This window comes from Puma concolor, chromosome B1 (assembly GCF_028749965.1).
Source record: "Puma concolor isolate L17-30 chromosome B1, mPumCon1.1.hap2, whole genome shotgun sequence".
NCBI lineage: Eukaryota > Metazoa > Chordata > Mammalia > Carnivora > Felidae > Puma > Puma concolor.
The window spans coordinates 196104175-196117679 of NC_141670.1; the positions used below are offsets into that span (position 1 = coordinate 196104175).

Here is a 13505-nt window from a genome sequence, read left to right on the forward strand (position 1 = left end):
GCTGAAGTTGGAGGCTTAACCAACTAAGCCACCCAGGCGGCCCAACTTCATGACATTTTAAAGAAGTATAAGATCACATTACTAATAATCCAAGGTTCCTTTGCAAGATAATTTAAAGACATCTTTTTTTTTAAATTTTTGATGTTTATTTTTTGAGAGAAAGAGACTGAGCATGAGTGGGGGAGGGGCAGAGAGAAAGGGAGACACAGAATCTGAAGCAGGCTCCAGACTCTGAGCTGTCAGCACAGAGCCTGACACGGGGCTCAAACTCACGGAACGCGAGATCACGGCCTGAACCAAAGTTGGATGCTTAACTACCTGAGCCACCCAGGTGCCCCTTTAAGGGTATCTTTAATGCTTTGAAAAGTACAGAGACCACTTTGCTATTTGTCAGTCTGTTCTTTTTCCTGAGGTTTTATGTTGCATTTTAAACTGATTTCCTAGGATCAGTACAGTGTAAATAATGAAGCAAAACTTTTATAGGATGTAATTTTTTTTATGTTTCTAGAATGAATGTGAGCAGTTAAATTATGCAAAACAGCTGAAAGAGAGATTGGAGGCTTTTACAAGAGATTTTCTTCCTCACATGAAAGAGGAGGAGGAGGTAAGCATAATTTTTTCTCCCTTGTAAATTTGATTTATGAAATTTTTAAGATGTTATTTTGCCTTTCATTCTTCAAAATAAGGCACAGGAAGATAAGCCTCCAGTTCATTTTAGGAAAGGAAGAAAACCCCAAGGAAAACATTAATTTTGTTCCCTTGGTTGCTTTTCATTGAATCCTTTGTGTATGTATGTATGTATGTATGCATATATGTATGTATGTTTAGTTTTGAGAGAGAGAGAGTGCAAGCAGGAGAGGGGCAGAGAGAGAGCAAGACACAGAATCCGAAGCAGGCTCCAGGCTCTGAGCTGTTGAGCATGGAGCCTGATGCGGGACTTGAACTCACAAACTGTGAGATCATGACCTAATTCGAAGTCAGATGCTTCACTGACTGAGCCACCCAGGTGCCCCCTACTCTACACCTTTAAAATTTTTTTTTAATGTTTATTTTTGGGAGAGAGAGAGAGAGAGAGACAGACAGACAGACAGACAGACCAGACAGAATCCCAAGCAGGCTCCAGGCTCTTGAGCTGTCAGCACAGAGCCCAACTTGGAGCTTGAACTAGTGAACTGAGCCACCACCCAGCTGTCCCTCATTGAATCCATTATTTAATTCAATTAGTCAACTAATATTTATTTTCTTACTATGTAGATGGCATTGTATTGAATGTTAGTAGCTTTTTATGTTACCTTAATGTCTTCATGGAACCTTTAGGGGATTCTTTAAACTTTTTAATGTTTTGTGTATTTTCATGCTAAGTTTAAAGAATTTTTACTGATCTTTTTTTTGTAGTACATTTTGGTAATCAAATGGTAGTGTTAAACTTACCAGTTTTATTCCTACTACACACATACTGGGTTATCACTGAGTGGATGAGCAAAACATTATTCCATTCTCTTTTTTCTCTAAAGTGGGGGTGAATATCAGGATTAGGGTAAGGAATAGAAAAATAAATAATTTTGAGGAGCTGGATTCTTGTTTCGTTGCAAATTAGTTACTGTGGTCATTCTCACTTATGGCTTCACCTTATAATCAGATCTATATTTAAAAAAAAAATAAAACTACTTTTCAGCTCTCTCCGGACTAATTAAATCAGGTGAGAGATTCTGGCCTGGATATATTGAAAAGTCCCCAAGTCATTGTGACGAAACCACCACTGAAGCCACTGAGTTACTAGAATAGTGTTTCTTAACCTGTGATGTACATCAAAATGATCGCCCGCTTCCCGCCCTAAAAAACAAAAGCCTTGTCTTCACTTCTTCAAGATTCTAATTCTGTAAATTGGGGGTTGGGACTAAGCATCTGTTTCGAAGAAGAAATATAGATAGTTCAAGGTCTCAGTAGACCTCTGAGTTTTATGGTTCTTAGTACACTGGGTACCTTTCTCATGATTTAGAGGCCCTGTTGAGGTAGAGTTCAGTTACTGAGGTATCAGAAGGCAGTTAATGGATCTAAATGTCTAACCATATGAGACTGATAAGAGTGTTTGTACAGAAAACCTTCTGCTTTTGACGCTTTTAAATTCCATGGGATTTATTAGAGAAGCTGTAGAAAGAAGGGTCTTTTGGTGATACTCTTTACACACTTTTTTGGCTAAACTAACTTGGTGGCAACAAGTAAAATTTTTATTTTTTTGAAATACGAGGTCATAATACTACACTCGAGCCATTAATAATTTAAAAGGTATAGGGACGCCTGGGTGGCTCAGTCGGTTAAGCCTTTGACTTCGGCTCAGGTCGTGATCTTGAGGTTCACTAGTTCAAGGTCTTCATCGGGCTCTGTGCTGACAACTCAGAACCTGGAGTCCGCTTCGGATTCTGTGTCTCCCTCTCTCTCTCTGTTCCTCCCCTGCTCATACTCTATCTTTCAAAAATAAACATTAAAAAAAAACTATACATAGGAATCTCTGGGGCACCTGGGTGGCTCTGTCGGTTGAGTGTCCGACTTCCACTTAGGTCGTGATCTCCTGGTTCACAGGTGCGAGCCCCAAATTGGGCTCTGTGCTGGCAGCTCAGAGCCTGGAGCCTGCTTTGGATCTGTGTGTCTCTCTCTCTGCCCCTCCCCCGCTTGCATTCTGTCTCTCTTAAAACTAAATAAACATTAAAAAAAAGGTGTAGAGTAAACAGAACTAGTTAGGCATATTTACTTATGAATATTTTGTTTTATTTAGGTTTTTCAGCCAATGTTAATGGAATATTTTACCTATGAAGAGCTTAAGGATATTAAGAAGAAAGTGATTGCACAGCACTGTTCTCAGAAGGACACTGCGGAACTCCTTAGAGGTCTTAGCCTGTGGAATCAAGCTGAGGAGCGACAGAAGTTTTTTAAATATTCTGTGGATGAAAAGTCAGATAAAGGTGAGATTCGTACGTTTATTTTTTCATTTTGTTTTCAGTAGACTCCGCACCTAATGTGGGACTTACGACCCTGAGATTAAGAGTTGCATGCTCTACTGACTGAGCCAGCCAGGTGCCCCTGAGATTCCTATGTTTAGATAATGAATGATTTAGTTTTGAGGCCATCTGTGTCTTGTTGATAATGAGCTTTAGATTTTGTTTGAGGAATAAATTTAAACCATTTATTTACAAGTGTACATTTAATTGAAGACTAGTTTCTAAGAATTTGATGTTATGATAATTTAGCATCGGTGGCGGGGGTGGGGGGTGGGGGGGGCACCTGGGTGGCTCAGTCCGTTAAGCATCTGACTTCAGCTCAGGTCATGATCTCACTGTTTGTGGGTTTGAGCCCCACATCGGGCTCTGTTGACAGCTCAGAGCCTGGAGTCTGCTTGGGATTCTGTGTCTTCCTCTCTCTCTGCCCCTCCCCTGCTTGTGCTCTGGCCCTCTTTCTCTGAAAAATAAATAAAAATTAAAAAAAAAAATCCCATATATTTGGGCCACAAGCAATATAATATAGTGTTTCTTAAAGGAACTCATGTAGTAGTAGTAATAATTATTATTTTGGCCAATCAAAATTATTGAAAGCTACCATATACAGAGCACTTTTGCAGTATCATCCAACTTTCTGAGCTCCATTGACCATAGTGGCTGATTTTATCCTTCCTTGTTTTTCTCATCATTTTTTTTTTTTTAATTTTTTTTAAGGTTTATTTTTGAGAGAGAGTGTGTGCATGTGGGAGGGGTGGAGGAAGAGAGAGAGAATCTCAGGCTGACGGCGTGGGGCCTGATATGGGGCTCGATCTCATGAGTGAGATCATGATCTGAGCCAAAATGAAGCATTGGACAATTAACTGACTGAACCACTCAGGGCCCCTCCATCAGATTTTAAAATCAGTTGTGCTTATAGTTTTATTTCCATCCTTTTCCATGTATCACTGTCTTAATGTATATCCAGTAATACAAACAGGAGTGAGAATGAGAGGTATTGTTTTTCTGTGTACAGTTACTTTGAGAAAACAAATGACAAATGCAAGTAAAATATGTTTGCCTTTTTTATTCATAGACTATTTCCTCATTTTTCTTAAAGATCTTTGATAGCTTTGCCTTTTAAAACCTCATTGAGGTTGGGGCACCTGGGTGGTGCAGTCGGTTAAGCGTCCGACTTCAGCCAGGTCACGATCTCGCGGTCCGTGAGTTCGAGCCCCGCGTCGGGCTCTGGGCTGATGGCTCGGAGCCTGGAGCCTGCTTCCGATTCTGTGTCTCCCTCTCTCTCTGCCCCTCCCCTGTTCATGCTCTGTCTCTCTCTGTCCCAAAAATAAATAAAAAACGTTGAAAAAAAAATTTAAAAAAAAATGAAATAAAATAAAACCTCATTGAGGAAAATTGGCATCCTCAGGCTAGTAAAAATTTCTTCTGTTTCTACATGGGCAATAGCAATGACATTCCTTTTAAAATTGCTTAAAATTCTTTGAAATTGGTCCTTTTCTCTTTATTTAACAAAGTAGGTGAGATGCATGTTGAAACAAAAATGGTTTTATAGGTGAACCTATAATTAAACCCATAAAACTTGGGTGCTGCACTTTGAAATGCAGCTTGGGCCTTAGACACCAAGCCAAGACCTGTTGTGTCTAGTTTAATTGTAATTACAACATGGGGTTTAAAAGCATCACACTTATTACGTTTAATTTTCCCACTCCTTCAAAGCAAATTATAGCTGCATTATGATTAAATATTTGCCATTTGAAAAGGGTTAGGTTAAAATAATTTGATCATAGCATTTCTGTATTTAAGTTGCTTTTTGAGGGCAAATCAGATGTACAAAGTACCTCAAATTCTTTGTAATCCTTTAATGATGAATCTTTTGTATTCTGTATTCTTTATTGTAGCACCTCATTTGCATTTTTAAAAAAATTACTGAAGTAATTCTTTATGGGAAATTGGACATTCAGTGACTATTTTTTATAATAGTTGCTGACAAAAGATTCCTGATAAATGTATACCAGCATTAGAAATGTTTACGTTTTCTCAACTGGCTCACAAACAGTAGGTTAGCCATGGTTATAGAAGTTAGATTTCACAGGCATCTTGTACCAAATGTGAAAATCAGAGAGGGAACACAAGGAAAATACTGACATAATCCTAATAGATGAATGGAACGTGTTGTGAGATTAGTGTGTCATTAAAAATGCCTTGGAGAGCTCATCATCTGGCTGACTCTACACTGGAAGCTGTAAAACCTGCTGGGTTCCTTTTTCAAATGATGCTTCTTATGCTACAAAGTGAGTATTGTTTTTTCTGTGATGCCTTTGTAAGAGGAAGTCAATTCTGTGTTCATGATTGTAGCTCCCACTGATGAAGTATGATTTGGGCCATGATAGTTTAACCCTACGGGTTCTTAACAAGTTGAACATCCCCATGTTACCACTAATCCATGTTATTTCCTTTTCACATCTTGCAAGCAGGAAGGAGTGGACTTTAGGCACTGAACTTTATTTATAGAAATGTGATTGTAACTTCTTACTGCGTTTGCCCTTACAGCCTTTAATGTTCAAGTTTTTCTTTTTTATTTCAGAAGCGGAAGTGTCAGAGCAATCCACAGGTATAACCCATCTTCCTCCTGAGGTAATGCTGTCAATTTTCAGTTATCTTAATCCTCAAGAATTATGTCGATGCAGTCAAGTAAGCACTAAATGGTCTCAGCTCGCAAAAACTGGATCGCTTTGGAAACATCTTTACCCTGTTCATTGGGCTAGAGGTAGGTAAATGTGACTTTTAGCTTGTTTAAAAAATAATTTCAATCCGTTTTTTTCAAATGATTATTCATAGATGTTAATAAGCAAGGTCAGGAAGGGAAATTCTGAGAGGTTGACCAAAAAGTAGATTTCGTAGTTAGATCACGTGTTCTTTGTATACTACTTTTGAAAAACTAGCAGTGCTGAAGTATCTGTGAGTGATTTATGTGATGCGTGCAATTTCTTCTAAAATAATTAGGAAAAAACAGGGGAGAGGTTGCTAAATAATTGGTAAAATGTTGATAATTGTTGAAGGTAGGTGATGAGTTCATGAATATTCGTTATGCTACTTTTTAAATGCTGCTTCCTCCTACTTTTGAGTGTGTTCAGAGTTAAAAATGAAATTAATGCATTGTCAGAACAGCTTTAAATAGATTCAGTATTTTAAAAATAATAGAATAAATTCCATAAAATTTAAAGATGAGGCACCATTATGGCTGCCTTGGCAGTGGCTCAAAGTAACTGAATCTGTTTTTGTCTTTAGCATGTTTTTGTTGTGATTGGTAATGCCTCATTCTACAAATCACAATTTCATATTTAATTCACTGCGGTAAGTTACTTTGACGTGTGAACAATTAAAGAAAATTTCCTTTTCATGAGCATTTAATGCAGTCGTGGAGTAAATGCAAGTAATATGGCATACATTTTTCTGTCATTGAATTAAAACAGTTTCATCTAAGTGACTCTTTTAACCTCAAATTTATGTAAAAGTTTTTTGTTTTTTATAATTTATGACTTGGACGTGGAAATATGTGTTTCTCTTATAATTAAGTTACAAATTGAATTTAAAAAGTTTTATTTTTTTATTAATATATAGCATGTTTAAAATAGCTGTTGTTAGATATTTATTTTTTGAGCAAAGCTATTTGAAGTATTGTGTAGACAAATGATTAGAATTAATATTTTGATGTGGAATAATTTTTTCTATTAGTTATAGGAAAATGAAATATTAAGTGAAAAGTCAAGGCAAATATGGATATATTTAATGCTTTTTGTTTAGTTATATTTTTAACTGTTAACTAATTTGAATTAAAAGATAATTAGGTACTATTTGATATAAAGATCAAATGTGAAAATGCTGTGCAAGACTTCTATGGTGTTCATCAGATCTTAAATATGCTTTTTTTTTTTTAAATATGTTTAAACAAAAAGTTTCAATAAAAATGTTTGTTTATTTATTTATGGTGTTTGTTTCCAATGGTTCTCAATCAGAATTTATTTTACCACCTTCCAGGGGACATGTTGAAATGTCTATGGAAACATTTTTGTTTGTTTTTATTTTGGGAGATTATACTGGCTTCCAGTGAGTAGAGGCCAGGATTTCTGCTAAATTCCCTCCAGTGCACAACAAAGATTACCCAAGTGCAAAATGTCAATAGTGTTGAGATTGAGAAACCATACTTTAGATATAATGTTAAAAGTTCAGTAAGTTAATTCTGCATTGTCTCTCACTTGACAATCATATAATTTAATCGCAGTGTATTCTCCAGGGTCTTTAAATTTATGGTGTAGCTTTCCCTTAATCTTTCCCCTTCGACTTTATGTTCCTACCTGTTGCTGAACTGCCGACTATTCACTACTGAGCAGAAAGTCTGTGCTTGTTTTTATTAGCTGTCATCATTTGGAGGGTACTGGTGCCAGTGTGAAGTCACAGTAGGGGAAAAAGGTTAAGTTCTTTTCAATGATTTCTAAAATTGCATGTAAGATTATTGATGGTTATTTTTCATAATTCTTTTTGGTATGTCTGAAATTGATCCTTTGTGTACTATTTACATGTAATATTTTAACCATGATTGAATATTTCTAACAATAGCTGGCCCGTTGCCTAGAACTCAAGTATTTTCTGTGTGCAGAGATTTTTATTGGAAATAGATGATTTTTTGGGCAGCGGTAGCCAGTGTGATCTTATTTTGTTTTCTTACTTATTTGTGGAGTAGGTGACTGGTATAGTGGTCCAGCAGCTGAACTTGATACCGAACCTGACGAGGAATGGGTGAAAAACAGAAAAGATGAAAGTCGTGCTTTTCAGGAGTGGGATGAGGACGCTGATGTAGATGAGTCTGGTAAGCCACGTTGGGAGTTCACGTTAGTCCATGCGACTCTGGTAATTCGTACTATATCCAGCAGTTATGAATTTACAGACTACTAGGTGTTAAGGTTTACACATTTTCTAAAGAAACATTTACATGTTTTCTAAAGAAACTCGTGTTTTTAAGTCTACTACTTTGTAAGATTTGAAAGAATAATAAGCAGATTTAAAGTTTATTCTGTTTGAAGTAATTGTTAAGTGTGTGTAGAGGTTTTTTTATATTTAAATACTTAAAAAAATTAAAGACTGTTCTCCTTTTTGAAGTAACGTACATCCATTATTGCACTTTGCAGTTTACAATGTGATTTTTAGGACCATTTCATTTGACCAGTTCAGCAGTATTTATTGAGTCCTCTGTGGCCTAGAGGAAGGAGTGTGAAGCTGTTGAACCTGTTTCTTCATTTGTAAATAGTCCTACCACTTGCCTCACAAGGTTGTTGTGGAATTAGGAAGTAATATATATACATGAAAATCCTCTGTAAATGGCGAAGGATTGTAAAAACTAGGGTAGCCATTCTTTAAGCACTGTGGGAGAACTCAAGCGTGACTAAGGTTATCCTTACTGTTAAAGAACTCATATGGGAGAGAATTTGGAATACGTAATCCTTAATTCAAGGTATTTAGTAAAAAATGGCATAATAGAGGTGCAGAAAGATGCTATTTGGGAGTATGGGGGAGGAAGATAATAAATACTGTCTTAGGTACTGTTCTAGGAAATAATTGCTAAAACTTGATGAAATAGTAAAAAAAAAAAAAAAGGTAATATATTCAGCTGTTTGGTGTATCTCATATTAAACTACTCACTGTGCTTTATGTTCGTGCTTTTTAAGTTTAGTTGTCTTTACTAGTCTTGCAGAAAGATACTGTTCTTCATAGGATGTTTAATTAATTAATTTATTTTTTTGATTTCATAGTAAATAATACGGATTTAGATAGGACTACGGAATCAAAAGACTGATTTGGGAATAAAATTATACCAGAATAAATAGAGTGTGCTGAAAGTCATTTTTTTTTTATTTAAAGTTTTCATTTATTTATTTTGAGAGCTGGGGAGGGGCAGAGAGGGAGGGAGCGAATCCCAAGCAGGCTTCACACTGTCAGTGTGGAGCCAGTTGCGGGGCTTGAACTCATGAACCGTGAGATCATGACCCAAGCTGAAATCTAGAGTTGGACACTTAACTGACTGAGCCACCCAGGCACCCCACTAAAAGTAATTCTTATCTCTGTACTTTACATATATGTCTGGCTAAACAAGGAATTTAGGGTAAATATGTAAACATTAGTCACAAATTGAGAATTATTATGCTCTGTCTCCCAAAAATAAATAAATGTTAAAAAAACTTAAAAATATGAGATTTGGGAGCACCTGGGGGGGCTCAGTTGAATGTCTGACTCTTAATTTTGGCTCAGGTCATGATCCCAGGGTCATGGGATTGAGCCTCGAGTGGGACTCATTGCTCACTGGGCAAGGAGCCTGCTTAAGATTTTCTCTCTCCCTCTCCCCTGTTTGTGTGCTCGCAGTTTCTCTCTCTCTCAAAAAAGAAATGAGACTTTAACTTACTCTGTTAAACTGTTTTATGTTTCGAGACATTCAGGCTAGGTCTTTGGTAAACATAATAATAATAGGATCCTGAGAAAGGTGATACAGGTATTCATTCTTTTTAGTGTAGTTAGTGTGTGTTTTTCCCCTTACATCAAATTGGAATTTGTAGTGTTTTTGTTGTGCTGGTTGTTATAGACCTGCATTTCATTGTAAGTATCCAAGCTCTATAGAAGTGATTAAGCAAACATTGGAGCGTGCCTGGGTGACTCAGTCAGTTGAGCACCGAACTCTTCATTTTGGCTCCGGTTGTGATCCCAGGGTTGTGGGATTGAACCCTGCGTTTGGCTCCGAGCTGTCAGCGCCTCCTCTCATTCCTTCTCCTCCTTTCTGTCAAAATAAATAAATAAACTGAAAAAAAAGAAAGTTATTAAGCAAAAACCAAATGCTGTGCTTAATTTTAACTTCTTAAAAAATTCTAAGGCACTTTACTTTTGCTTGATTCATTATGACCAGGCTCACTTAATTTTTATGGTTTTAAATTTGTTTTTGAGAGGCGGGGGGAGAGAGAGAGAGAGAGAGAGCAAGCAAGCAGGGGAGGGGCAGAGAGAGAGGGAGAAAGAGAATCCCAAGCAGGCTCATTGCCTAGTGTGGGAGCCAGAGATAGGGCTGGATCTCACGACGGTGAGATCATGATCTGAGCCAAAATGAAGAGTCAGACACTTAACCGACTGAGCCACCCAGGCGTCCCATGCTCACTTGATTATTTTAAGTTTCTTCTAACTCTTTGTCCCTTCTATTTTACTAAAAGAACAAATGATACTTTTTATTATGGATCATTTTTCTTTTGATATCCTATATTTTCTTGAAGAGCTTCTATTCTTTTAAATATTCAGCTTTTTTTTCCCCTAAAACTTTTTAAAGTGCCTGAAACTGGAGTTATTTTTTTCTTTCTGTCTGCTGTACCAACTTTGATATGGAAATCGCTTTCAACTTTGAAGCAGATGAGAAAAAGTCTTCCTTTCGTTCTCATTGTAAACCTTTTTTTTTTCCCTTTTGTCTCTTTTTAATGTCAAACTTGTTAAATATTAAGTTCTGGCGAGTGAGACCTTGTCCATTTAATTTGCTTTGCATACATAAGGGAGTTTAAGAATGGCAAAAAGAATTTCATATGTAATAAGTTGGTAATTCCTTGAGCAGCCTAATTATCACTAGTGTATCAAATTCTTAGATTTTTAAATTCATTTTACAGAGGAGTCTGCCGAAGAATCGATTGCTATCAGCATTGCACAAATGGAAAAACGTTTACTTCACGGCTTAATTCACGATGTTCTACCATATGTTGGTACTTCAGTAAAAACTATAGTATTAGCATACAGCTCTGCAGTTTCCAGCAAGATGGTATGTATAAATTGGCACTTGTTTGGGTATTAAGAAAAAGTAGCAGTGATCTACATTTGGTTTACTTATTTCTGAATTTAATTAAGGGGAGAAAAAGAAAAAAAACCCACCCTTTTACTCAGGAGAGTGCTCTCCCATGGGTAGGCATACACTGCTGACTTTCATGTTATTTCATGTCAGTTTTCATAGTATCTTTATATGTAGATAACTGTGCACATTACAGGAAGGAAACCAAGACTAGGAGAGGTTAAATAATTTATTCAGTTTCACAGATACTAAGTGAGAAAGCCCAGTTTTATATGATTCTTTATATGTAAGGCATGGTAAAATGGGCAAGTGAGATTAAATCACTGTTTTAAAAGTCTGCATCAGAATATCCTTGGGTATTCCTTAAAAATGTAAATTTCCTGGGTCTAGTATTATGGTTACTAAAACAGATTCTTGAGAGTTTGAGCCCAGAATATATATTTGTAGTGCAGTATCCAAATAATTTTTACATGCACAAAAGCTTGGGAACTACTGGCTTATATTATTTATTAAAAGTTACGTCTTTTTCAATCTAACTAAAAGTCTGCAGATTTTCACAGTGATTTCCCCCTCTCCCCCCCCTCCCCCCCCATTAGGTTAGGCAAATTTTAGAACTTTGTCCTAACTTGGAGCATCTGGATCTTACCCAGACTGACATTTCAGATTCTGCATTTGACAGGTGAGTTATTTTTAAATATTTCAGTATAAGGATTTCTACTTATGAATTAGTAGAATTGTTCTGTAGTTTCTTATTTTTATAATTGCAGTTTAATTGTGCTATTATTTGTTACTATCCAGATAGATCTCAGTCATGTATGGTTACAACTTGATAGCACCCTCCAGTTCTTTGCTTTTGTCCATGGGTTCCTGCTGATCCAAAACTTGAATCTGCATCATCCTTTTGTCTTTATAATCCTGGACTGTGTCTAGACCTTTGAGCCTTGCTGTACAGTCATGTAGATGGCACTATACGTTTTTAAGAAGTTTCTAGTTTCATTTGGGCTCCCAGTGCCATTTGGCAAAGCTCCCGCTTACATTCTTCATACTCTGAAACTGTAACACTTTGGTCAAGCCATAGTCTTCACAGGTTTTATTTCCTTAGGTGCTATCACTTTCCTTCTTATTCTGCCTCACCCTTCTCTTTCCCACTGTAGCATTTGTATCAGCACCTCTCTGCCTGTTTCAGAGGGAGAGGTGTACCCTTCTCTGGCTATGGCTAGTTCTCTCTCAGATGCTAGAGCTTGTTTCTTCTGGATCTTCCTCCTCTAATTACTAGTTATTCTCTTTCTTTGATGTGTGTACCGCCTTGCCTCCACTGGTTACTTTTCAGAAAAATAAGTGAAGTCTCTCCCTTCCATACCTTTCTACCCTTTCCTTACCCTTCTATTATGTTAGCAGTACTCTTAGTCCCTAATTACTCTTACTGTCTTTTCCTATCCTACCATGTAAAATGGTGCCTGGCAGTAGATGTTCAGTAAATATGTGATTGATTATATTAGATTTTAAATCTTTCTTCTAGTTTTCATCTACTTTTGAAGATTTTAACAATATCCACTAATAGTCTTGTTACTTCTTAATTATAGTTGGTCTTGGCTTGGTTGCTGCCAAAGTCTTCGGCATCTTGACCTGTCTGGATGTGAAAAAATCACAGATGTGGCTCTAGAGAAGATTTCTAGAGCCCTTGGAATTCTGACATCTCATCAGAGTGGCCTTTTGAAAACTTCTACGAGCAAAATTACTTCGACTCCATGGAAGAATAAAGACATTACCATGCAGTCCGCCAAGCAGTATGCTTGTTTGCACGATTTCACTAACAAAGGCATCGGAGAAGACATGGATAACGAACACCCCTGGACTAAGCCTGTTTCTTCTGAAAATTTCCCTTCTCCGTATGTGTGGATGTTAGATGCTGAAGATTTGGCTGATATCGAAGATGCTGTAGAATGGAGACACAGAAATGTTGAAAGTCTCTGTGTAATGGAAACAGCATCCAACTTTAGTTGTTCCTCCTCTGCCTGTTACAGTCACGATATTGTGGGACTAAGGACTAGTGTCTGTTGGCAGCAGCATGGCGCTTCCCCGGCCTTTGCATATTGCGGTCATTCGTTTTGTTGTACAGGGACAGCTCTGAGAACTATGTCAGCGCTCCCAGAGTCTTCTGCATCATGTAAAAAAGCATCAAGGACTAGACTGCTCAGAGGAAAAGACTTAATTTACTCTGGGAGTGAAAAATCTGACCAAGAGACTGGACGTGTACTTCTCTTTCTCAGTCTGTCCGGATGTTATCAGATCACAGATCATGGTCTCAGGTAAGTGACCTTTTGCAGAATATTAGGAAGTGGACATGTTCACATTCTCAAATGTGAGATAAAAGTTGGAATCTAGGGGCTCCTGGGTGGCTCAGTTGGTTAAGAGTCTGACTGCAGCTCAGATCAAGAACTCACTGCTTGGGAGTTCGAGCCCCGTGTCAGGCTCGGCTGGCAGCTCGGAGTCTGGAGCCCGCTAAGGATTTCTGCGTCTCCCTCTCACTCTGGCCCTGCCCTGCTGGTTCCGTCTCTCTCTCTCAAAAATAAATAATCATTAAAAAAAAAATTGGAATCTAAGTCATTACTTTCAGCTGATTTACTTAAGCAAAAGAGTTCACCAGAGTCTGT

General features: G+C 37.4%; 1 protein-coding gene across 1 annotated transcript in view; it reads left to right on the top strand.

The window, feature by feature from the left end:
- FBXL5 (F-box and leucine rich repeat protein 5) overlaps positions 1-13505 on the top strand; it is a 46097-nt gene that overhangs the window by 13411 nt on the left and 19181 nt on the right. The window contains exons 3-9 of the mRNA XM_086705408.1: positions 509-604; positions 2774-2960; positions 5575-5757; positions 7732-7857; positions 10676-10824; positions 11448-11530; positions 12435-13160. Coding sequence (XP_086561534.1) covers positions 509-604; positions 2774-2960; positions 5575-5757; positions 7732-7857; positions 10676-10824; positions 11448-11530; positions 12435-13160 — 1550 coding nt within the window. The remainder of the gene's footprint in view (positions 1-508; positions 605-2773; positions 2961-5574; positions 5758-7731; positions 7858-10675; positions 10825-11447; positions 11531-12434; positions 13161-13505) is intronic.